This window comes from Amblyomma americanum, chromosome 1 (genome assembly GCF_052857255.1).
Source record: "Amblyomma americanum isolate KBUSLIRL-KWMA chromosome 1, ASM5285725v1, whole genome shotgun sequence".
NCBI lineage: Eukaryota > Metazoa > Arthropoda > Arachnida > Ixodida > Ixodidae > Amblyomma > Amblyomma americanum.
The window spans coordinates 500,191,957-500,215,491 of NC_135497.1; the positions used below are offsets into that span (position 1 = coordinate 500,191,957).

Consider the following 23,535-nt stretch of genomic DNA (forward strand, 5'->3'; position numbering starts at 1 on the left):
ATTTATTTATAGATTTATAAATTTGCGTCTATTCTAAAAGTGTTTTGTGATTAAAAAGTGTGCACTGAAATCATTTTATCCTCCTCTCGTGTGTTGTACCCTTGTGATGTTTTGTAAATAGTTAACAACCATTTTCCTCTAGCTTTTTGTGATGCCTTAATTTTTGTGCAAGTTCTATGCGTTTTGTTTGATGTGTAAGTTTTTAGTTTATATAATCTGTAATATATGTGTTTCTTTTGTTGATACTCTTACAAGTGTTGAGAGTGATGTATAGCCTTTTTTTACTAACTTGCTTACTTTATTCTGGTATATTGTTGCCTGCATGCTTGTATACATTTTCTCTATTGGACCCGTTACTAGCCGTTGGCTATGGGTCCGAGCAGTGTTTGCGTAAAAAAAAAAAAGCGCCGCTCCCTTTCTGTCACGCGGGTGCACGCGCGTCGGCGGTGGCACGGGCGTTCGCCGCGCGTCGCATTTTTCGCTCGCGGAAAACGCGCCATGCGGTTCCAGCTTTAAGATGGCGCCGCGGTCGCGGCCATGGACATGGTGCAAAACGGCAGCAAGGTGCTGTCTATCGGCCATGCTCCTGTGCAGTTATTCATCACTCTATTTAAATGTGATGGCCCTGGAGCCAGTATATGCGGGGTGTTACGATGAAGACTTCAATTGATTTTCAAAAATAGGATTTCTGAGGCAAGCAAAAAAATGGCTTTTGCGGCGTGGAATAGGCAACCTGCAGTGAAGTTTGCCGGTACATGTGGCACCGTCTCGTGGTCGAAAGCGACAGCACTGAGTAGGCAGCTCGGCGTGGCCCGGCCGGCTCCGCTTCACGAGAGAGGCGCCAACAGCGAGGTTGTGCAGCTTTGCGGATTTTCTGACCTCGGCCATCCTACACCACAGATGTCGGTCGTACTCGGAAGAAAACTAACCGGAGGTACTGTTGCGTCAAGGACTGCCATAGCCGAGAAGGGAACGGAGACGTGAAGCTGTTTCGTTTTCCTGCAAGGCCTTACGAGTAACCCGGTGACTGAAGTGGATCGTCGCAGTGCGTCGTGTCATGTAAGTTGCGCTGGTGTTATAATTTGTGTCAAGCTAAGGAAAAAAAAAGGCATAAATGCGGAGCGGCTTAATGAAGCTATAATGTTGAGCATTTATTAAATTCGCCGCTAGTAGTTCTCATGTGTGGTATCGTCGAATTGCGGTCGCGCTCCCGCGCTAAGGAGCCGTTTCTCTGGTTCTGTCAGAATCGCGGTCTTCAAATCATGATTCGTCGTGTTCGAAAGCGGGGCTCTTGGTCGCGGTTTTGTCCTATGCCGGCACTCAAGTACGTACGCACAACGTTAGCGCGTACGTGTCGAGGTACCTTGAATTAACTTAGCAGCACGCCTCGCGGGGCGAATCGCAAGTTATTAATTCAGGTCCCACCTCCCGTTTGTCGTTCCCTTATGTGTTTGCGCGTCCCGCGCAGATTTGCATGCTTTGCCTGAGGGGGTGAATTGCTTTCTCAGTTGCGTGTCAAATTTCGTTGCATTATATTTCAGTGGTGAAGACTTCTCCAACTGGAGCCCAAATGGCAACACAAGATTATGTTCAAAGCACTTTGTCAATGGTGAAAAGAGTATCATTGAAACGCATCCCGGTTATCTCCCGACAATCTTCCCACCTGTGTACAGGAAACGGTCAGGGGATTCTGCTGGCCAGTTGTCAAGATTTAACAGGTGGCTTGTTTATATTTATTCACTTCATACAAGACTGGGACTCATGTTTTTCTTTGCATTAAAACTAAACGTATGCATGCATGTTGAATAGAAAGGACCCCTCATATCTGGATTTCCAATGGTTTTGCAGGTGGATGCAAAGATCTGCAGTGCCGGCTACCGCAGGTCCACAAGAGCAAGAATCCGTAGCATGTGCCACTGACGATGGCCATTCCCCTACATCTGGCCCATCTGAGCTGGACATATCCGGTGGAGAACCGTGGAATGGCCTAGACTTCCTCTGTGCTGCAGCTGAAATCCATTCAGCAGTTGCTTCGGTGGTGAGCTTCGATGTCCTGTCAGGAATGTTTCACTGCAGTTTAGCAGCACAAGCACTGTGTTTGCAGCAATATATATGCTTTCCAGCATTTCCAGCATCACATTAAGTGCAACTGCCTCTTTTTCCTGCAGTACTTTATGCTAGGGCTCAGAAATGTGACACCACAGTGCAGATTTTTTTTTTAGCTGTTGAGGACCACATGTTCCTGGTTTTGTTCATTACCAGGTCAGGAGCAGTACACTAAATGACCAAATGTTTTGAAATATGAGCTAACTGAGGGAGGTTAAAATCAGTAATTTTCTGGGAAATTAAGAACATATGCATGAGGGCCGTAAAGTTGCAGTGCTCAAGTAAAAAAATATTTCTGAAATATGAAACTTAGTCAGATGTAGCTTTCTCCCTTGACTCAGCTGTGCTTTAATATTCTGCATCATGCTTTCTATCTCTGTGCATGACGGGCCAGGAAAGGCGATATTTCCAGTGCACTGGCGTAGAGTTCTGCTAACTGCGACACATCGTCTTCCTCCACCTAATGTGATGCAGAATGCAACAGGCAATTTTTTTATCTTTTTGGGCCAGCAAGGACATTTACAACATAAGCTACAAAGAATAACACTTGTTAAAATTGTTTTTTAGTATGGCCATTGTAATGGCATTGTAAACTCTTGTTCACTTTGAAATTTGTTCCAGGAAACTCAGACCACGAAAGTGCTGGCAGTGGCAGCTTTTCTGTGTTAATTTGCTGTGCCCAAGGGTGTGACGTGTCGACCCAGATCACACATCGTGAGACCCGTGACTGTGAAGTGCAGCATAAGCCAGCTGTTACCAGCACCTTCAGCGGACCAGACCACAGGACGAGCTACTTTGCTGGTTATGACAGCATTGAAAAGTCTTCGGGTGCTCTTGAAGATTTGTGCAGTGTCAACTGTGTGGTTTTTGCACTATTGCTAAGTATGCTTCCCATATCTCATGAGCGGAAGTGTGATGTTTCGAAAGAAAATAGGCTCCTCATTTTCTTAATGAAGCTCAAGCTCGGTATTAGCTATTCATCATTGGCCAGCTTATTTAACATAAATGAAACCTCAGCATCACGGCACTTCAAAAGCGTTTTGAAAACTCTTGCATTTGCTACAAAACAATGGTTTTTCCGTCCACCAACTAGAGTTATTCAAGCTACAATGCCAACTTGCTTCGAAGCGCACTATCCTGGCTGCACTATGATTATTGACTGCACAGAAGTTCGCACTGAGCGGCCACCAACAATTCAGCAACAGAGAGCTCTGTATTCCACGTACAAAGGTGGATACACGCTGAAATTTCTGGTTGGCATATTGCCATCAGGAGCAATTTGTTTTCATTCAAATGCTTATGGAGGCAGGATGTCCGACACCCACATCACTGTTGATTCCGGCTTTCTTGACTTGGTTGAGGCTGGCGATTTAATTCTAGCAGAGAAAGGATTTCCTGGAATCCGCACAGTTTTGGGAACACGGAATGCTGTGCTTGTGATGCCTTCATTTTTACAAGGCCCTCAGTTCACTGCACAAGAGGTCAGGGACACGTATAATGTGGCACAAGTGAGGATTCATGTCAAGCGAATGATCCAAAGGATTAAAATGAACAACATTTTAAACAACAGGGTGCCAGTTGAGCTAATTCCGCTAATGACAGATGTGCTTCACATGTGTTGTGTACTAGCAAATCTGCAGCCTCCACTTATTAAATGTAAATAGTGTATCTTTTTTTTTCCTCCCAATGATTTAATGACACCCTGCTTTGATTTTGTGGGGTTTAACGTCCCAAAACTACCCAGGCTACGAGCGATACACACTGATTTTGTTGGTCACGTTTTTACAAGCCACGTACAGCCACTTTTTTTGTCAATCATAAAAATTGTAAATTGTGGGTTTTAACGCCCCACACAAACACACGGGGTATTGCGGGATGCTGTAGTGGAGGGTTGCAAATTAGACCACGTGGGGTACAGTATGCAGACATTGCACAGCACGGGGGTGCTTTTGTATTTCGCCTCAATCAAAATGCGAAGAACAGGGGCCTTGGGATCATTAGCCGAAGGCCATAATCACTGAGCCATCGTGGCGGGTTTCTGTTTTTGTCAATCCCTGGGTCACTTTTTTAGGGTGGTGGATATTCAAGGCACCTTAATTGAGTTGCAGCCACTTTGTCCTCGCAACCTTCCTAATCTCATCCACCTTCCCCGATGCCTCCTGCCTTTTTTGTTTTCCTTTGGCATCCACTCAGTTACCCAAAGAGACCATCAGGTATGTTCCCTTTTAATTACGAGTCCTGCCCGTTTCCTCTCCTTGATTTCAGCTAGGGTATCAGTAACTTACATTTGTTCCCTTACCCACTTTCCGCTCCTCCTGCTAAAGGTTAAATTGACGTCAGTGGGCAAAGTTCAGCCTTGTGCTGCAGTGGATGTAGTTAGTCTGATGGTGTTTTGACTATGTGGTTATGCTTGTCCAAACTTCTTTTACACAAGTTTAATCACTCACAATCAAGGTTATGTTGCCATGGTGTAACAACCAAGGTTTCAAGTAGCATTGTATGCTTCCGGGAACCTACAGTATATACATGTGCTTTTGTTTCTCTACACGTTGCCAAGAATGCAAGTTCAGTGAAATGTGGGTGTGCTTGAATAAAGTTTTTATTCCACAAAGTGTTCATACACTAAAAGAAATGATAAATCATTGCTCTCTGTAGCTTTTGTAGAAAACATGGGTGCTCCTCTGCTGTTTTTATCTCGCACTTTACAATCTTTAGAATTCTCAATGCCACGTGCTGAATAAATACAAAAGGGTTTTCGTGCCGACAACAAAAATTCATGTATTTTGCTGCTTCACAAGGGCGGGCAAAAGCCACTTAAAGTAAAAATCTTCCAGGACTGGAATAGCTTGCTGGAGAAAAGCGTCGCCTCTGCTTACAGGAGCCGTGACACTTTGTTTCCTAGAATAAACAAAGAAAAAACACTCCTTCGCGTTAAGTAGATACAGGAGGATTTGCACTTGTGTGTAGTATTTGTGCGACTTCTTGAGCATCAGCTGGCCGCCAGTGCACTGTAAATACTCAAAAGCACTGTTTCCTGAAGCATCTAGAATGTCCTTATCTCTGCACTTATGTGGGCATTTAATCTCTAGCAAGCATGTCTCCTTGGATGTTAAAAAATACCATCAGGACTTCCACAAAGCCATGGTTGCTCAGGATGGAGGAGGAGGCCCACCTGAAAAGAGATCCCAGCTGTTCACAAACTGTTGAATTCATAGCATTGCATCCTGCCTAGCTTATGAAGGCCTCTGAAAAATACTTGACCACTTTGCCAAAAAGGTGCCCTTTATTTGCTTATGACTGAAGTTACACAATATCTAAGCAAGGATAAAATGTTTGCTCACTTCAGTGACTTCAACACCATGATGTTGCTCGAAGTCTCTCCTTGCTTCTGGCTCCATCCGCAGCCCTAAAACAAAGCAACACTCGAAAACAGAGCAGTAATGTGTTTTACGTACCATATGATGTAGCTTCTGAAGAAAAATGCCTCTCCTGCAGTATGCTAGCAAGGGCCTGTTCCGGACCACGTCGGGTGCGAAGAATGGAGTGTGCAGTTGTACTGCTGATGCACAGTTTTCTTTCTTCGTGCCACCTGAAAGCATTGACAGAACCAAACAAGTAGGGAGTACACTGTACAAGGTCATGCAGCATGTCCGACACAACGCAGCGGTGTTATGTTACCTTTGCCAACATGACTGATCAATGGTTTGCGCACAGAGTTCACGTACTGACTGGCATACAACGCGGTCTTTGTAAAAATCCCTTTCCTCGGGTGTCAGCTGTTGCAGGTGGTTTTTTGGTGCTATGCGTACAGTCGGAAAGATTCCCGACACTTCAAGCATATGCAGTGTTTTGCATGACGGCTGAATTAATGCGTCAATACGCTTCCGCTGTGAAATTGCGACTGCTGCTTGCAGGGCATCGTCAAAAATCTCAGCACAAATGATTTCGGCCTCGCTCTTTTGCATTTGTTGCAACACCTCAGTGAAGGGCGAATCAATTGCACTGAAATATTCAAGTATGTGAAAAGGTGAGAACTCTTTAGGTGGCCTTTTCCCAACAAAGGGGCTGGTCTTGTCTGGAAATAGGAAAAACAAGAAAAATAGTGGCACATTAAAAATGGGCACTTGCAATACTGAGTCAGTTACATGCAATGCCATGCGTCAAGGTACTTTGCAAGAAGTGAACAGAAAGATGGGAGTGGGCAATTAGTTAAGCGATTGTGCCACAGTACCGGCAAGAAAAAAACAGCCAAAAACTTAAAGTACTGCCGAAAAAGCAAGGTAATGCACGAAACTGCCCTAACATTACAAACAACCTGAATTCAGCTGGAAACACCTGGATACCGCGGGAGCCATAAAGAGGCTCAATGTGTCATTGCTTGGACGTTCAGTCTGGGCTCGACAAAAGCAATTATTTCAGTACATCCACCACTGTTTACTGTGCTTTCAATTACACGTACGGGAAAAATTCATATATTCGCGCGTCCCGTGCATCTAAACTTTGTCCCTTTATGTTTATAAATATCATTTTCCAGATCAGGTACCAATACAAAGCGGCGAAATGGTTGCTTACACATGCACTAGAGGAAATAGAAAAACCGCAGCGCGATATAGACGAAACAGCGCCCTAGTGATACCATACTTCCGAAGAGTTCTCCGATCGACGTTTTAGCGTTAGTAGCAGGCTTTGATGGCTTTCCCCAAGCCTGCGGGCCACTTGTACAAGAGGCGTCTTCATAAAGGTTAATGTACAAAGCGACAGCTGCGCAGTGCTTACAATCGCCAAGGATGCCGTAGCGGCAGCTGCACTTCCCTTGTAGAATTCGTCGTCCTCCAGGCACCAGCTGCGAATGAATGTCGCGAGTTTAGTCGCAATGCTGACTCAGATTCGCAGATTGCAAGCGAACCGCCACTGTAACTTTTCTCCAGTGCCACAGCCTCTAACCTCCAAGCAAAAGCAACAAGTGTTTCTTAAAGAAACCTCGCTGGGAGGAAACATGCATGAGGGTGCAAGTAAGCCCACGTTCAACTCACCTCAAGTTGAACGTCGTATACGTGTGTGCCCTGCTGAGACTGACACTTCGCTGAAATTTCGGCGCCGTCCGTTTCCTTCACTGAGTGCACATGGTTGCTCTCGTAAAGGCGACGTCCTTTTTCAAGCTCCGGTCGCCGAAAATACACATCGATGGCATCAATAGGCTTGAATCCGCAATATAAAACAGACATTTTCAAATTCGTACTGGGAGCGCACGCCGCGAAGAGCTTCCGCCCTACCCAGTATAAAAAAAAAAACATGGTGGCGGCGCTGAAAGCAGCGCGACAGTGGTGCCGCCTGGCTATTGCAGGTTGCCTATTGGCAGAGCTGGCGGACGCCAGAAAACCGGCGAATCATCTTAACTAGTAAGAGAGTTAACTAATTTCCAAGAACTAACTTTTTAACTGTTAGAGTTGCGCCGCTAGTTGCAATTAGAGATGAGCAGCCGGCATTTAATTAAACGCCATTTCAGTTTTCGGGATCTAGAAAACACGATTACCCTCGCCGCTGTGGCTCGACCAATTTTGGCTGCATCGTGCGGAAATACATGGCCTTTCGAAAGCATGCAGGCAAAGCACCCCACCAGTGCACATATCCAGTAGAAAAGGCCAAATTTTGTCTACTTGCAGGGGCGAGGGTTATCTCGTTTCAAAAATTTTAAAAACACATGGCGGCTACTCACGGCCAAATACAAGGCTCTAATTTCAACTAGACGCCTAACCCTTATAGTTAGAAAGCTAATTATTGAAAATTAGTAAACTATCTTACTGATGATGATGGATTTTTATGGCGCGAGGGCATCTATGGCCAAAAAGCGCCATGGCACAAGGTATTTTTCAAATTCTCAAGGTGGGGTCGAAGACCCATTTCCCAAGCATTTCACCCTAAATAAGCCGAGCACCAGACCAGGGGAAAGCTTGTACCTATTGTATCACCGGTGGGTACCCGGCGGCACTGGGGATCGAATCCCGCACCTCCCGCATGCGAGACGGATGCTCAACCACTTGGCCACCGCTGCGCTGCGGTGGCCAAGTGGTTGGTTCACTATCTTACTAGTGAAGATGATTCATCGGTTTTCTTGCGTCCGCCAACCCTGGGGATACCATGCCGCAAAAGTCATATTTTAAAAATTACTTCAACTCTTCCTTGTAACATCTGGTGCACACAAAGTGGGCTTGACAAACATTCACTTATTTGGGGCACAGGCAGACTGTATTTAACCTATGGAATTTGAAGAAACAGCACACATCTCTGGAATGTCTAGATGTGTTCGAGCTTCCCATTTTTTTTCGTGCTCTTTGAGAAGGGAAGTAATTTGACTGATCAACATTTCAGAGAAATTATAGAAATATTTATCCACACTTACTCTGTTGACTACCTTACCCAGTGGAAGGCTATATGGACGAAAAGAACGGAATGGTGCTAGCGCCGTCTGGCGAGCATTGTCGAAAGCATCTGTCGTGCGCGGCTGGATTGGACACATCCGGAGCCCCAAGTAATCACGTACGGAACGCCGCCTGTATGTGGACAAGAGTGCGTACGCTGTGATCCATTTCCTTTTGACTCCACATGGAACTAACGAGTCAAGCGGACGGCGACGGAGGGGAGTTCGGGGTGCGCACGCGACCCAGCTTGGCCGGGCCCCATTGTTCGCAGCCCCGCTCCGAGAAGCAGCAACGAAGGCGCGTCGCCTTTCATCCCTACCGCGGCGACGCTGCCCAAGGCCATTACCCGGGCGGCGGTCGTTCAGTGTGTGGCTGGGAGGAAATTTTGAAGACGCGTTCCTCATGTTCACTGTAAGCGCTTATCAGCTCCATATGACTGCCAGGCACTTCCTGTACACTTGGGGCATCAGGAAGGATTGGGGAGCGATGGCGCCTTAAGTGGCACGGCTTTCGACAATCTGTGCGGCCCTCGCATGCTCTTTAAGCGAGTAATCATGCCGCCCCGCGGGGGAGGATGGAGTGATCCGAGAGGGGAATTGTTAGTATTCGTGACAATGACCTGTCCCCTCTCCCCAATCTTTGATTGGGCGTGTTTTACGCTCCTCTGTCTCTTTTTCAATGTGTTTTCCTCTCCCATGTGTTTTATTGGATGTGGTTTCCTTTCCCCGGTCCTTGATTGGATGCGTGCTTGTGTTTTGACCTAATTGGTTGGTGTCCCCACTGAGGGCGGGGACTTAGGGATTAAAAGAAGACGTTTTGGTGGGTCCGGGGGTTGGTTTCGTCTGGTCACTCTGCGGATCAATCACTATGTACATAGTTGTTCTCCTTGTTGTACCTTCCGTTCTGTCTTAACTATTTTATGTGTGATTAAACAGTTTACTTCCTGAAGTTCCACGAGTAATGTGACTGAGCAAGTTTAGAACCTCAAGACGTCGGCATCCAACAACTTCTACCTTTCCCCTTCGGGCTGACATCAAGGAAGAGAAAGGGGTAAAAGGAACGCAACTGCATCTTTATCTAGCAGTTAACTCCACGTCCAGCTGCATGTTTAACGTAAACTGGGAATATTAACCCTTACCTATAGATAGCTTGAACGTGACTTCACGTCAGCCAGATCGCTGCTACGGCGGCCATGTTTACTAACCGGTGTGCTGCCTCTCGCGCTTTCAGACATGTGCACGGATAAACACGGGTGTTTATGTGCTGCGGCCGACCCCTTCGCTGTTTTTACCTTTTTGTGATGGAAGTGGAGTCCTTTCAAGAGGCCATAAAAAAACGCTCTATCCTATCAGTGCGTGTTCGGTGCGAAGAAAAAGTTCGGGAGCGCTAGAACATCGGGGCCCCCAAGAACACTGGGTGCAGACAAGAGATCGGGCGCTGCTCTCTTCCTGAACTTGCATGGCAACATTACCAGCTTCTTTTGTACCTCAAATGAATGCGTACAGACTACTATTACCGCACACTTCCTTCGTTAGCTAGTGGGGGAGAGCTTGTCAGTAAGGCAGTTCGAGAATGACCGAGTACTCCTATTCCGAAGGGTCAGTGGAATAGATAACTTCTAAGCTCTTTGACCAGAAATGAACTCACCTCAAAGCTTTAATATTTAAACTGTAAGGCCGCACTTCCTCAACGCGCATATTTTTCTTATTCGCTTAGCTTGCGGCCACTGCTGGCTTACCCGCGTGCCCCCCCCCGCAAGCAGTGGCAAATGCGCAGGAGGCACTGGCTGCTTAACAGCACCGCTGTGACGGCCGAAGACACCTGGCTTTGTTAAGCGCGCCAAGAAAGCATGCGAGGCGCGCACAACGAGCACGTGGTGCCGCTTGGTCTTAGGCAGCATTCTCACGGCTGCAGAATGCGAACCACAACGCATTCCGCAATGGGCCCCTTTTTTATATCTTTTTTGCATTCTCGATGGCACCGAAGCTTCGCCATTCTCCGCCGTCTGATATTCCTGCGGCGAGCCGGTGGGCCAGTGGCCCCGACAATTAGGTGAAAAAAAAAAAAACGTTTCATCCTTCGAGAGGCGACGCATGGGTGCGGCAGGGAAGGGGAAAACATCAATCAATAAGGGCGAGTACTCCCCCCCCCCCGGGGGGGAGAGGGTTTTCAGAATGTTTTCTGTATGTGTTTCTTTTTCTTTAGCCAAGCCCGGGGCTCCTAGTTGGGTACTACCTTCAGGGGCTGTGGCTACCTCCATTGGTTATCGGGCGGGCCTCGAAATATGACCGCCCTAACTTCTTTGTTTGAAAAGCTTTAAAATTGCATTTAAAATCATTGGTGGGCAGTCTTGTCTAGTCGAGCTAGAGGCTCCGTGCAGTGGCACGTAATTCTAGAGACCTAGACTCTAACCTCGTGTCGATGAGTAAGGAGGTCTTCTCGAGTTTCTCTTTGTGAGATCTTTTCCTTTAGGTTACAGTTTGACTGTCTGTGTGACTCAACTTGTAACACAGTTTGCCCTTGCACATCCTGTAAATTTATTTTCTCTTTGTCTCCATCATCTGGCATCAATCATCGTCTGCTCCTTCAACACCGTCGAATTCAGTTTTGGAGAGGTCCTGTGCCCCTCCGAAGAAACGCAAAGAACCATCTTGAATTTATTTAAACGTTAGTTGCTTTTTTTGCTTTCTCGTCGATAAAACGCTGCTCACAATGGTGTTGATTCCTTCGGTCAGCTGCGTCGGCATGTAGAATTTAGCCGCACGGTCATTCGCTGTCCCCGCAGTTTTGGCCTCGGCATGCGATTTCCTGATTTCTGCCTGAACTCGCCTCTTTTCCCTGCGCCGTTTCTCGCTCTGCGATGGCGTCATGCGGAATTGTTCCGGTTGGCGTTGCATCCAAGCAGCAGCGCGATGTCTCAGTTTAGATTTGCATCCTCGAGCTACTTTGGTTGCCTTCATTTCAACGCTAACAATCAGGTTAATTAGTGAAGCTTTCCTTGTCTCGCCATTATCACACTGTCGACAGTCGGAACTGCGCATTTGCCTGTTGTGAAGTGCGCGCCCACTCATTGGGAAGTTGCGGTTCGCGCTGTGTAGTAGTTGGGTTGTTTAATGTGAGCCACACGCAAGCTCCATTGTTTTGGGTTCAGTGCGCCTTCTTTCGCTTGCACTGATCCTCTGGGATATTCCGTGGCGAGAAACAGTTTGCATTCGCCGAAAGTTTTGCTCCGTGGCTACCGCTGCTCTTGGAGCCACGAAATATTGCGCTCACATTCATAGTGGGACGGCGCAGCGTGCGCACTTCGGGAGCTGGTGGTTCGTAAACATGGTGCAAGCGTATCCAATAATTCCTTTCAGTGACGTCAGCTCAAGTTATGTGTTAAAGGGGTCATGACATGGTCTACCAACAAATCTTTCTTTTACGTTGCAGCTACAAGCCACGACGTTATTATGCGTGCTTAAAGAGAAGTAGGGCTGTAGGCGCGCATTTGAGCTACAAATATCAGTTGGAAGTTATCGGTTCTCATCCCCTCTCCCTGCAGCCGGGACGGCCATATTGAATCATCCTGAGTGACGTCATGACCCGACAACGCCGTCGTCTGCTGCAAAGCTGCGTACGCGCGCGTAAAGTCGGTGCGGAACAGAGTGCACTCCTACTTGAGTCGAGTCCCGCCGTGGCACATTGTGGTGGAGTCGCCGAGACCCGGCAGAAGCTGGACAGAAATGGGATGTATAAAGGCCTTCGTCTATCTTGCGTGGGCATGATCTCTTTAGCTTCCCTCCTTCACCCCTCCGCACCTCTAGCCGGAAAAAACGAACAAGCTCAGCCGTTCAGTCACGAGCAAGGGCGTGACCGTTGGCTTATGTCGTCACGGATCGCGAGAACGCCAGTGTTGCCTGACTGCCACACGGTCCAGGAGAAATTTCAAAAAGTCAATTACAAACTACTTGCTGCACCAAATGAGCTTATATTTTGGCCGTTTGTTCCGAGATGCATTGCAAACAACATGAAATAAACAGCTTGACTCTGAGAAATGATATGTCACAACAACTTGAAGTATTAGTAATCCCTTTCCACTAAAGCAGCGCGTAAAAAGACCGCACATGAGCCATAAGAGATTTTCGCTATTTCCGATAAGAACACTTGTTCTTGCAAGAGGTGTCTGACCCAAGCAGAATGTCGGAGCCGGTTTACCGGTGTTTGTGCATGCTAAGGAAATAAAGAAAACGAAAGGAAGAACTTTACGAGGACAAAAGTATGACCGACCCTCGCACGTGCTTCGAAAGTTCGTGTAAGACTCGTCCATGCTCGGGTCAAAGTAGAGCTCGCGAGAAGCCTCAGGAGCGGATCTCCCTTTCGCATGGACTGCGAACAGTGCCATTAGTATTCATTCCAGTATTTATTAGGTTGTTTTAGAGCGCCAGCACATATTAGCTTGCTCCTCAGTATCGCGCCACGGTCGTCATCGGCTATAACAGATCACACTGTCACCCGCTTCATTTGGGAGGTGGCAAAGCTTAGAGGTGGGAGAAGGAAACAGGATAGAAACAATGCCACCTATTCGCTGTAAGGTCGACCGAGAGGTGGCGGCATCGTCGTTCCTCTTGAGTAAATCGGCCGCCGGCGGTGAGCCCTAATACGCACGCACTGCGATTAATTCTCTTATAAGATGATCTTCTGCGGAAGAAAATGTGCCGTCTGCACTAGAAGAGCGACATACTTCTTAAAATGCTTCAATATTGCGCAAAAAACCGTAAATTAGAAAAATATACGCAAAAGAAACGCGGATTTTAGGAAAACACAAGAAAAAATTTGTTAGTATAGCGATCTGTATTTTAGGGTATATAATCTCGTTACCTCTACATATGGTTGTTGACATAATAATAACACACCTTGAATTCTGTGAGCATAATGACGCCTGGTTATCATAAATAGTTCCCGCAATCAATGCCACCCCGGTTGACAGTGCAGCAACCGAGGATAAGGAGAAGTACTTGCTGTTGGGCTAGTTGGTTCATCATAAAGTTGAAGGGCGCAAGAGAACGAACACAGGAAGACACAAAGACTGAAAGAGCGCCTGTCACCAACTGAGTTTACTGCGGAAAACACCACCTTTATACACCAGACATTGTCACCATCAGTGCGTTATCATAGCCAGGACAACCAAACAAGAAAAAATATATGTACAGAAAAAGATTACATTTACGCATAAAAACCAGAGATTTGCTAGTCACTGAACAAGGCATGAAAAATTTACGAACCTGATAGCAAGATTAAACGACAAGATCTACACATGACCATCTATATAATCCAATTCATGCCGGCTGAGTTTGACGGACGAAGTGCTTATGCATTTGGGCCCACTTTTCTGTATGTGAAATGCTTCTATAACTTCCCTTTCAACTCGCTCTCTGCCTCTGCCGATAAACTTTGAATCTTCCAGCACCGGTCCGCAATCTTGACAATCTCTGCAGTGATCAGGGAGGTTTCCCCTTTCATTGTTTTTATATTGTCCGTTTGAGTTCAATCGCTCTCTCATTAAAACAACGGCCGGTCTGCCCAATGTAGACACGCCGACACTTGAGCGGTATCTCATAGATGACTTTAGACCTGCAATCCGTATAACGCTGCCTATGCTTGATAGAGCATTTCGGGGGTCGTTTGTCTATCATGAAGCATATCTTGCCAAGCTCACATGGTGCTGAAAACACCACATTCACACCATAACGACCGTTGTCTTTTTGATTATGTGTGCTATTTTGTGCAAATACGGAATCATCGCCACAGGCCTCTAATCTCGCTGCTTGCTTGATAGAGCACCGCTCGAAGAGACTTCTGCAGCAAGGCTTCACAAACATCGGTTATGACAAGGCAGGGATAACCAGCGTTGTTTAATCTCTTAAGTTGCTTATCAAAGCCAGCCTGCACACAGTGATAACAAGATTTTGAGAGGGCGGTGTGTAAGCACGTCATGGCAATACTTCGTTTCACCAGCTTAGAATGGGCACTGCTGAACGGCATGAGGCTTTTCTTGGAGCGGGGGTTGTGCACCCAATTCCGCGATCTATGCCAGTGAAATCAAACTGAACGTCTAGAAACTGGATCATGCCCCCTTGCTGCAGTTCCCAAGTGAAAGTGAGGCCTTGGGAATTGTCTCTAAAAATGTTAAGAACATCAGCAACAGCTTCGTTCAGTTTGATTTCACTGGCGTAGATCATGTGTATTGGGTGTGTTACCCCCGCCCCAAGAAAAGCCTCATGCCGTTCAGCAGTGCCCATTCTAAGCTGGTGAAACGAAGTATTGCCATGACGTGCTTACACGCCGCTCTCTAAAAATCATGTTATCACTGTGTGCAGGCTGGCTTTGATAAGCAATTTCAGAGATTAAACAACGCTGGTTATCCCTGCCTTGTCATAACCGGTGTTTGTGAAGCCTTGCTGCAGAAGTCTAAACTCGCTTCGAGCGGTGCTCAATCAAGCAAGCAGCGAGATTAGAGGCCTATGGCGATGATTCCGCATTTGCACAAAATAGCACACAACATCAAGAAGATAGGGTCCTTATGATGTGAATGTGGTGTTTTCAGCACCATGTGAGCTTGGCAAGATATGCTCCATGATGGACAAACGACCCCCAAGGTGTGCTATCAAGCATAGGCAGCGTTATACGGATTGCAGGTCTAAAGTCATCTATGAGATACCGCTCAAGTGTCGGCGTGTCTACATTGGGCAGACCAGCCGTTGTCTCAATGAGAGAGCGATTGAGCACAAAAGGACAATAAAAAACAATGAAAGGGGAAAACTCGCTGATCACTGCAGAGATTGTCAAGATTGCGGACCTGGGCTGGAAGAGGCAAAGTTTATCGGCAGAAGCAGAGAGCGAATTGAAAGGGAAGTTATAGAAAGATTTCACATACAGAAAGGTGGGCCCACTTGCATAAGCACTTCGTCGGTCAAACTCAGCGGGCAGGAACTGGATTTTTAGATGGTCATGTGTAGACCTTGTGATTTATTCTTGCTATCATGTTCGTAAATTTTTCTTGCCTTGTTCTGTGAGTAGCAATTCTCTGGCTTTTATGCATAAATGTAATCTTTTTCTGTACATATATTTTTCTTGTTATGTTGTCCTGCCTATGATAACACACTGATGGTGACAATGTCTGGTGTATAGAGGTGGTGTTTTCCGCAATAAACTCAATTGGTAGTAGGCGCTCGTTTTGTCTCTGTGTCTTCCTGTGTTCCTTCCTTGCACCCTTAAACTTTATGATAAGGAGAAGGCGTGTTTGGAGCAGCGGCTGTGACCTTCGCTTTAGAGGCAATAATTTTACTCCATGACCACTCGGGTTATGCAACCGGGATTTTAATTTTTCTCACCTCACAGCATGCCCCACACCCAACAGCTTTGGTGGCTGCCATAAATCACTGTTGCCGACCAAAGCGTGGAAAGAGTGAACGACACACTTTGCTTCCTTGCTCTGTACGTTGAGTGTACGCGGGCACCTTCAGCTGGATACCGAAATACAGTGCACTAGGCTTGAATTATGCACCGACTCCCCACTAGTGAAGCATGGCGTCCTATCGCGCGACACTGCTGGACCATTCTAGCACTGTGTGCCGCCTCCTATCTGCACCTTTTCCTGTGTGCCAATCTCTCCGTCGTTTCAGTTTATCTGTTAATCTTTGGTCTGTTTTTCCCATCGTTAAAAAGTGATTGGCGTCTAAAGCCTATCGCCGAGAACACAAGGATGCTGAAAAACAGCGAACAGGAAGTCTGCGTGCACGTTGTACACTGGATTGATAAAGCAATATAAGAGTGTCCAGGATTGGAGGCATGACGTGGCCGCTGACGCAATCTGGATCGGCAGACAGACCTGCTGTGTGTCTTCCCTTGAAAGAATGAAAAAGAATGGAACGAAGATAAACGTCGACAGGCAAAGTGTTCTTTGATTGAAAGGTGGGAGGTGCCGTGGAAATGAGTGATGTGAAGGGATGACAGAAATAGGAGATTTTAGGCCGGGGAAGCCGCCCCAGGAATGTTCTGAAACAATAAATGTTAAAGGTGCACTGAAGAAGATTCCGAGCTCGCCTTTTTACCGCGGGAACTTGATATACACGCTTCAAGCATTCTTAGAAACGTCGAATTATTGGCGTGTGAGGCCGAATCGCCTATTAAATTGGATTAAGCGTCCCGGCTCCCGCCTTTCTATTTTTTTTAACTGACTTCCGCCAGTAGTAGTCAGCCAACGCGTTGAGTGCCCTTCAGTGAGTCGCGTGGCGACTTAATTGCCGCTCTGCCATCGGCGCTGTGATATGTGGTATTACGCGGATTGAACGGCGAAAGCAGAGTCCACGTGTATTTTTTATTTCCGTGCGCCTAATTTGAGGTTATGTTCGTGCGACTGAAAGAATTTATTCACGGAAACATAAAAAAAACATAATGAAAGCGAAAGTGAAGCCGCCACGCGACTAGCTGAAGGGCACTGGGCGTTGGTTAATTGCTACTCTCGGAGGTCAGTTAAAAAAAAAAAGGCGGGAGCCGGAACATTTAATGCGATTTATTGGGAATTCGGCCGCACAGGTGAATATTTCGAAGTTTATAAGAATGCTTGGAGCATGTAGATAAACTTCCCACCGTAAAAAGATCTCAAAATTCTCTTTAGTGCACCTTTAAGCTCGAAAGCCTTCAGCCTAAACGAAAAGACATTTCCGAGTTATGGAAAAGATTCTCTTTTTCAGTCATCTGTCCTCCTCAGACATAAGTCTCTGTTCAATGCTTCGACCACTGCAAATCTTTGCTGGAATCTTGCCCGACCAAAGAAGCCATCACCCTCGATCCATTCACAAGCGAATTTCAGTGGTGATGATGATGGCGTCAATTTGTAAGGGATGTGAATTTTTGTAAGGGAGAGGGCACTGTCCACCATCATGCTAGTGGGCAGTGTCCTCTGGCATTCCCCTGCGTATTCTCATATCGTGCTCACTTGGCGAATGCAACGCTGTGGCGGACAAAAAGTATGTGACTATCGCTCCAGTAATCCAAAGCTCCAAAGAGGAACACATCTGGCGATTCGGCCAACGTACGAGTGTGCTGTTTGGCCCAGGTAGACTAGGCGTCGTCCGTAATGTCACGGAGCATCACAAGACAGCGGCTGGTTTGCGTCTTTGAAAAAAAATGGCGACGAGTGAGTAGAAGCGTTGCGAGGCCACGAGGAAAAAAAATGTGGCTCCAATCCACGCTGTGAGGGTGGTTGGACAGCGAAGCTGCAAAACGACACCCAATTAGCCATTGCGACGCCGCGTGAAAAATCACACTATGGCTCTACAAAGAGCGAAACCAAAGGCAAGGAAAATGTACTTGAGCTGTATGCCTGTTTTCAAAGGAGATGTGCTTTTGTATTAAATTTTTAGCGTGGTGTTTTTCGCTCATGACAACGACACGAAAACGCAACCGCAATCTATACCGGAAAACACACGCGGGGAGAACGAACGTGCTTCTCATTGATTGCAGGCGCCGTTATCATATATTATGCGGTTTGCACTTCACACGAGCGCTTGGAATGACTTCAACCCCTTTCGTGTTCCCATTGTTTACACGCGCCTTATCATCCATCATGGGGTTTTGATCCTTGAGCTGTGGTTTTTCTTAATTAAAACGAGTACTGAGCTGTTTGCTGTACGCGTGATTTCAAAACAGATTTACCTTTTATGCATACATTTATGTTTCATTTCTTTTTCAATTTTTAATTTGTTTCTTTCTTTGGTATTTGTTTTATTTATTTTATTTTTTGTTGATGTATTTTTATTTTGTATATTTCCGAGTTCTTTATGATCATCATGACATAAGATTTCTATGCTGTGTGGTACTTTTCCAATCACAGTACAAATCAATTTTTGGCATTTTTATGCTGTTGGGTACTCTTCCACAATCGGAGTAGCATTCAATTTCTGGCCTGGCGTTTTCTGCTGACGACAAGGAGACGAATATTTCCGTAGAGGGTAGAGGTATACAGCTCCGCTGTAAAATTTCGCCCTCTAGACAATCTGCTTCGAGTATGACAAGGCGAACAATGAGGAGGAGCGGTTTTGATCACGTGACCGCCGTAGTGTGCTGATCGGTTTCGGCGCTTTCTTCGCCCACCACGCAATCACGTTCCTGCATGTCCTGCCCAGGGTGTGGGTGTCCGTAGTGTGAGAGCAAGTGCCGGCGAGACCGAAAGTCATGCCGTGGCCAGGGTCCACACCTCATGCAAGCGCTGTTACGTTTGGAGACGCCAACATGCCAAGAATATTAAAGCCACTGGGAATCATCAATCTACCGAGGCTTCAAAGGGCCGTCGATGTGGTTGCAGCGCTACGAGTGCAGGTGGTGGCGTCTACAAGGGTCCTTCCCCCCCCCCCCCCCCTGCTGTTTGAGAAAGGCTTTGGTGAACTCGTCTTTTGTTCTCAACACCGGACCCACCCAGGACATTTTTCTCCCGGAGGGGACGGCGGGGGAGCCGGCGAGCGGCGGAACTGCAAATCAGCCGTGACAAATGCGGCCGGGTTTAACTAAGCCAACGTCTCTGGAATCTTCGTGCTTCGAAAACAACTTCGACTTGGACTGTGCTTTCACACGCTCTACGTGAAAGCTTCTGCGAACTGCGGTGGGATCCATTCGCCCCACGCTACCGCTGTGAAGTGCAGGTGACTGACCTTCGACGCTCTCAGTGGGACCCCCTTCGGGCTATTCATCACTGAAGCCTGGACAGCGCGGACCCCAATCTGCCAGAAGTGGCAAGAGTGTGTGGCTGGGGGCGGACCCGGAAGACTGGACACGTGATCTACATCACAGTGATTCGACGCATTTTTAATGAACTAGATTCCCCAACTAGGGACCTGGGGACAGCGGACCCTATTTAAGCAGCGATCTGGCGTGTGTTCGCTAGCTCCCGATTCACTCTTTCAATCTTTGTATAAATGTAAATAAACCCTTCAGTCTCTTCTTCACCTCGAAGACCCTCTCATCTCTTCGTCAACCCCACTACAGCAGTCTCCCGATCCGGAACCCGGGGACACCGACCTTGGCGAGAGACGGCACAGGCGAACCAGGGGCCCGCATCTAACAACTGGTGGCAGCGGTGGGATCGAAGCGCAATCCCCCAACACCGGTGGCCTGCTACGGGAGAGAAGCCCCGCATCTAACAACTGGTTGGCAGCGGTTGGATCGACCATGCGGCGTGGTGTTGCTTCTGTGGGTGAGTGCTTGAACTTTGCTTGAGATTCGCCAGGCTTCAATTGTTTGGGTTAATACATTGAACTGCTGGGAATCGAGGGAAGTTGATCAGTGAGTCTGATTGCGTGTAGCTCACGTCAACAGTTGTTCGGCAAAGTCAAGGCTCAGAGCAGCAAACATGGACCTAATGAAGTTGCTAAGGTCAGATTTGCTGTCATTGTGCGAAGAGTTGGGTGTAGATGTAGGGGTGAAGATCAAAAAGACGGACATTTGCAAATTGCTCTTGGAAACCGCCGAGGAAGGAATAATTACCGATACGTGGGAACTCCTCAAAGCTGAGCGAAAGAAAAAGGAAGCTGAGCTAAAGCAGAAAGAAATAATTGAGGCGGAGATAAAGCACATGCTGGAACTTGGCATGATAGAGCCAGCAGAGAGCGACTACACCTCCCCGCTGATACTCGTGGAGGCACCAGGCAAAGATCCGCGACCTTGCGTGGACTACAGGAAGCTGAATACCATAACAAAGGACCAGCTGTACCCGATACCGAACATCGAAGAAAGGATCGAGACAGTTAGCGCGGCACAGTACATCTCCACCCTTGACCTGGTGAGAGGGTACTGGCAAGTCCCCCTCTCGGAAAGCGCGAGTCGGTATGCAGCATTTATTTCTCCCATGGGGGTATTCCGACCTTTGGTGCTCAGTTTTGGGCTAAAGAATGCACCTTTTAGCTTTTCAAAGCTAATGGACATCATCCTCAAGGACATGCAGGATTTCGCGCTGCCTTACCTTGACGATGTGGCCATTTTTTCTAACTCTTGGGAAGACCATGTTTCCCATCTCAGGAGGGTACTGACGAGTTTGAGGGACGCTGGGCTAACCATTAAGGCCGAAAAATGTAGTTTTGGCTGCTCGCATGTCACCTATCTTGGTCATGTTGTCGGTAGAGGGACGAGGAGACCGTCAGACCTCAAGATAGCCCCTATCGCTGAATTCCCGCAGCCCCGAACTAAGACGGATGTACGGTCATTTCTCGGTCTGGTGGGGTACTACCAAAGGTACATACCCAACTATTCACAGCTAGCAAGTCCTTTGACCGATGCGCTTCGCAAAGAAAAGCCGAATAGCGTTATCTGGGACGCAGCAAAAGAAATTTCGTTTCAGAGCTTGAAGAGCGTGCTGGTTTCGCGGCCCGTGTTACGCGCGCCGGACTACAGCAAGGAATTCGTGGTCCAGTGTGACGCCAGCGACCGGGGTATGGGGGTCGTATTAAGCCAAGTCGGAGACGACAATGAGGAGCACCCTATCCTTTATGCCAGCAGGAAGTTAACCGTAAGGGAAGAAGCCTACAGCGCTTCGGAAAAGGAATGCGCTTGTCTGGTTTGGGCCGCACAGAAGCTAGCCTGTTATGTTTACGGGGCGAAATTTACTTTCGAGACAGATCATTGTCCGCTTACATGGCTGCGTCAAATGTCGCCCAAGAATGGCCGCTTGCTTCGATGAAGTCTAGCCCTCCAGCAATATAACTTTTCTGTGCGATACAAAAGGGGCAAATGTCATGGCAATGCCGACGGATTGAGCAGGTTATTCCCATAATTGAGGTATCCGTTCGGTGGCAATTCGGTGCCTTTTCGTATTTTTTTTAGGTGCTAGTTAGCTTTGTTTTGGCGTGGTGTCCTATTATCCTTTTTCTTTTGCTTCCAAATTTGCCACCTCTCTTCAAGCCGTGTTCGGCGAATCGGGCTTTGGCAGCGAATTTGGCAGACATGGAAGCTGTTCTTAGTAGCCGAGATTACTGCTGTCAGCTACAAAATTTTGTGCTTACGTTTACATTGACAATGCAGTAGTATTGCAAAACAGCCTGGCGGCTCTCGGGTGAATTTCGTGCACTGCCTGGGGAGTGGCGCCGTGTTGAGTGGCTGATTTCGACTAATGCCTCCGTTGTCCGAGGTTTAGGACTCTACTCTGTGCTTGCAGAACAAGATGAAGAAGGGCCTCCCACGCTACAACTCAAGTCATCTCTCCTCGACCAGTGATTGTGACCACTGGCCGATCGAGATTGTCCTGGCCGCGGAGGAGCTGTTACGTTTGGAGACGCCAACATGCCAAGAATATTAAAGCCACTGGGAATCATCAATCTACCGAGGCTTCAAAGGGCCGTCGATGTGGTTGCAGCGCTACGAGTGCAGGTGGTGGCGTCTACAAGGGTCCTTCCCCCCCCCCCCCCCCTGCTGTTTGAGAAAGGCTTTGGTGAACTCGTCTTTTGTTCTCAACACCGGACCCACCCAGGACATTTTTCTCCCGGAGGGGACGGCGGGGGAGCCGGCGAGCGGCGGAACTGCAAATCAGCCGTGACAAATGCGGCCGGGTTTAACTAAGCCAACGTCTCTGGAATCTTCGTGCTTCGAAAACAACTTCGACTTGGACTGTGCTTTCACACGCTCTACGTGAAAGCTTCTGCGAACTGCGGTGGGATCCATTCGCCCCACGCTACCGCTGTGAAGTGCAGGTGACTGACCTTCGACGCTCTCAGTGGGACCCCCTTCGGGCTATTCATCACTGAAGCCTGGACAGCGCGGACCCCAATCTGCCAGAAGTGGCAAGAGTGTGTGGCAGGGGGCGGACCCGGAAGACTGGACACGTGATCTACATCACAGTGATTCGACGCATTTTTAATGAACTAGATTCCCCAACTAGGGACCTGGGGACAGCGGACCCTATTTAAGCAGCGATCTGGCGTGTGTTCGCTAGCTCCCGATTCACTCTTTCAATCTTTGTATAAATGTAAATAAACCCTTCAGTCTCTTCTTCACCTCGAAGACCCTCTCATCTCTTCGTCAACCCCACTACAGCAGTCTCCCGATCCGGAACCCGGGGACACCGACCTTGGCGAGAGACGGCACAGGCGAACCAGGGGCCCGCATCTAACAACTGGTGGCAGCGGTGGGATCGAAGCGCAATCCCCCAACACCGGTGGCCTGCTACGGGAGAGAAGCCCCGCATCTAACAGCGCCACTTGGTTTCGGCCTACAAAGGGTTAAATTGCTCAGAGGCCTCTCCCATGCGGCATACAGAGGGAACTGCCCTGAGGATAGGGTCATGTTCTGGTGTCACGAAGCCCAAGTAATACACATGAGCCCGAGCACGTGCTGGGCCTGCGCGCCAAATGCATGAACCTCGAGTGTATACGGCTGTGCGTGCCATGGTCAGCTTAAGTGCATCCAGGAATAGTACGAGAGGAACTACCGTTACCACTGCACGAATTATCGCCACTGCACGACTGCCGGCAACGCGACATTCCTGTCAAGGACATCTGCAAACATCGCCCCATCGGCCGGGAAAACCAAAGCAGCGGTGAATAATAATAATTAGTGTTGCGGATAGGAAATGGCGCAGTATCTGTCTCAAATATCGTTGGACACCTTAACCGCGCCATAAGGAAATGGATAAAGCCGGGAGTGAAAGAAGAAGGAGGTGCCGTAGTAGAGGGCTGCGGAATAATTTCGACCACCTCGGGATCTACGAGCGCTGACATCGCAGAGCACATGGGCGCCTTAGCGTTTTTCCTCCACAAAAACGCAGCCGCCGCGGTCGGGTTCGAACCCGGGAACTCCGGATCAGTAGCCGAGCGCCCTAACCACTGAGCCACCGCGGCGGGTCTAAGCAGCGTCGAAGATTCCAGCTTTGCTGCTGACGGGTGCACGCGCGGAGATGGCACACGCAAAGCAGGTGCCGGGCGCTTCTCGGTTTGATGCCGACTCCGTTTTGGCTCGTGGAGTTTTTGACGGCGTATGTAGGCGG

At 47.9% G+C, this 23,535-nt stretch overlaps 3 protein-coding genes across 5 annotated transcripts in view; 1 reads left to right on the plus strand and 2 right to left on the minus strand.

Annotated features, from left to right (window-relative positions):
* LOC144116125 (uncharacterized) overlaps window positions 1–23,535 on the minus strand; it is a 203,171-nt gene that overhangs the window by 109,294 nt on the left and 70,342 nt on the right. The window lies entirely within an intron of this gene.
* Window positions 2,575–3,770, plus strand: LOC144127840 (uncharacterized). The gene is made up of 2 exons (XM_077660807.1): window positions 2,575–2,590; window positions 2,728–3,770. The coding sequence occupies exons 1-2, from the start codon at window positions 2,575–2,577 to the stop codon at window positions 3,768–3,770; spliced, it is 1,059 nt and encodes a 352-aa protein (XP_077516933.1).
* Window positions 5,448–7,337, minus strand: LOC144105597 (uncharacterized). Its single transcript, XM_077638720.1, has 4 exons — window positions 7,140–7,337; window positions 6,883–6,949; window positions 5,785–6,181; window positions 5,448–5,695 (listed from the first exon to the last, which is right to left on the minus strand). The coding sequence occupies exons 1-4, from the start codon at window positions 7,329–7,331 to the stop codon at window positions 5,554–5,556; spliced, it is 798 nt and encodes a 265-aa protein (XP_077494846.1). The 5' UTR covers window positions 7,332–7,337; the 3' UTR covers window positions 5,448–5,553.

What these genes read in the sequence shown, in the direction of transcription:
- LOC144105597 (XM_077638720.1), bottom strand. Translation starts at nt 7,331, where the DNA reads ATGTCTGTTTTATATTGCGGATTCAAGCCTATTGATGCCATCGATGTG. An exon ending in CTACGGCATCCTTGGCGATT is followed by an intron (nt 6,182 to 6,882) that starts GTAAGCACTGCG and finishes TCCTATTTCCAG; the next exon opens with ACAAGACCAGCCCCTTTGTT. An exon ending in GATCAGTCATGTTGGCAAAG is followed by an intron (nt 5,696 to 5,784) that starts GTAACATAACAC and finishes CAATGCTTTCAG; the next exon opens with GTGGCACGAAGAAAGAAAAC.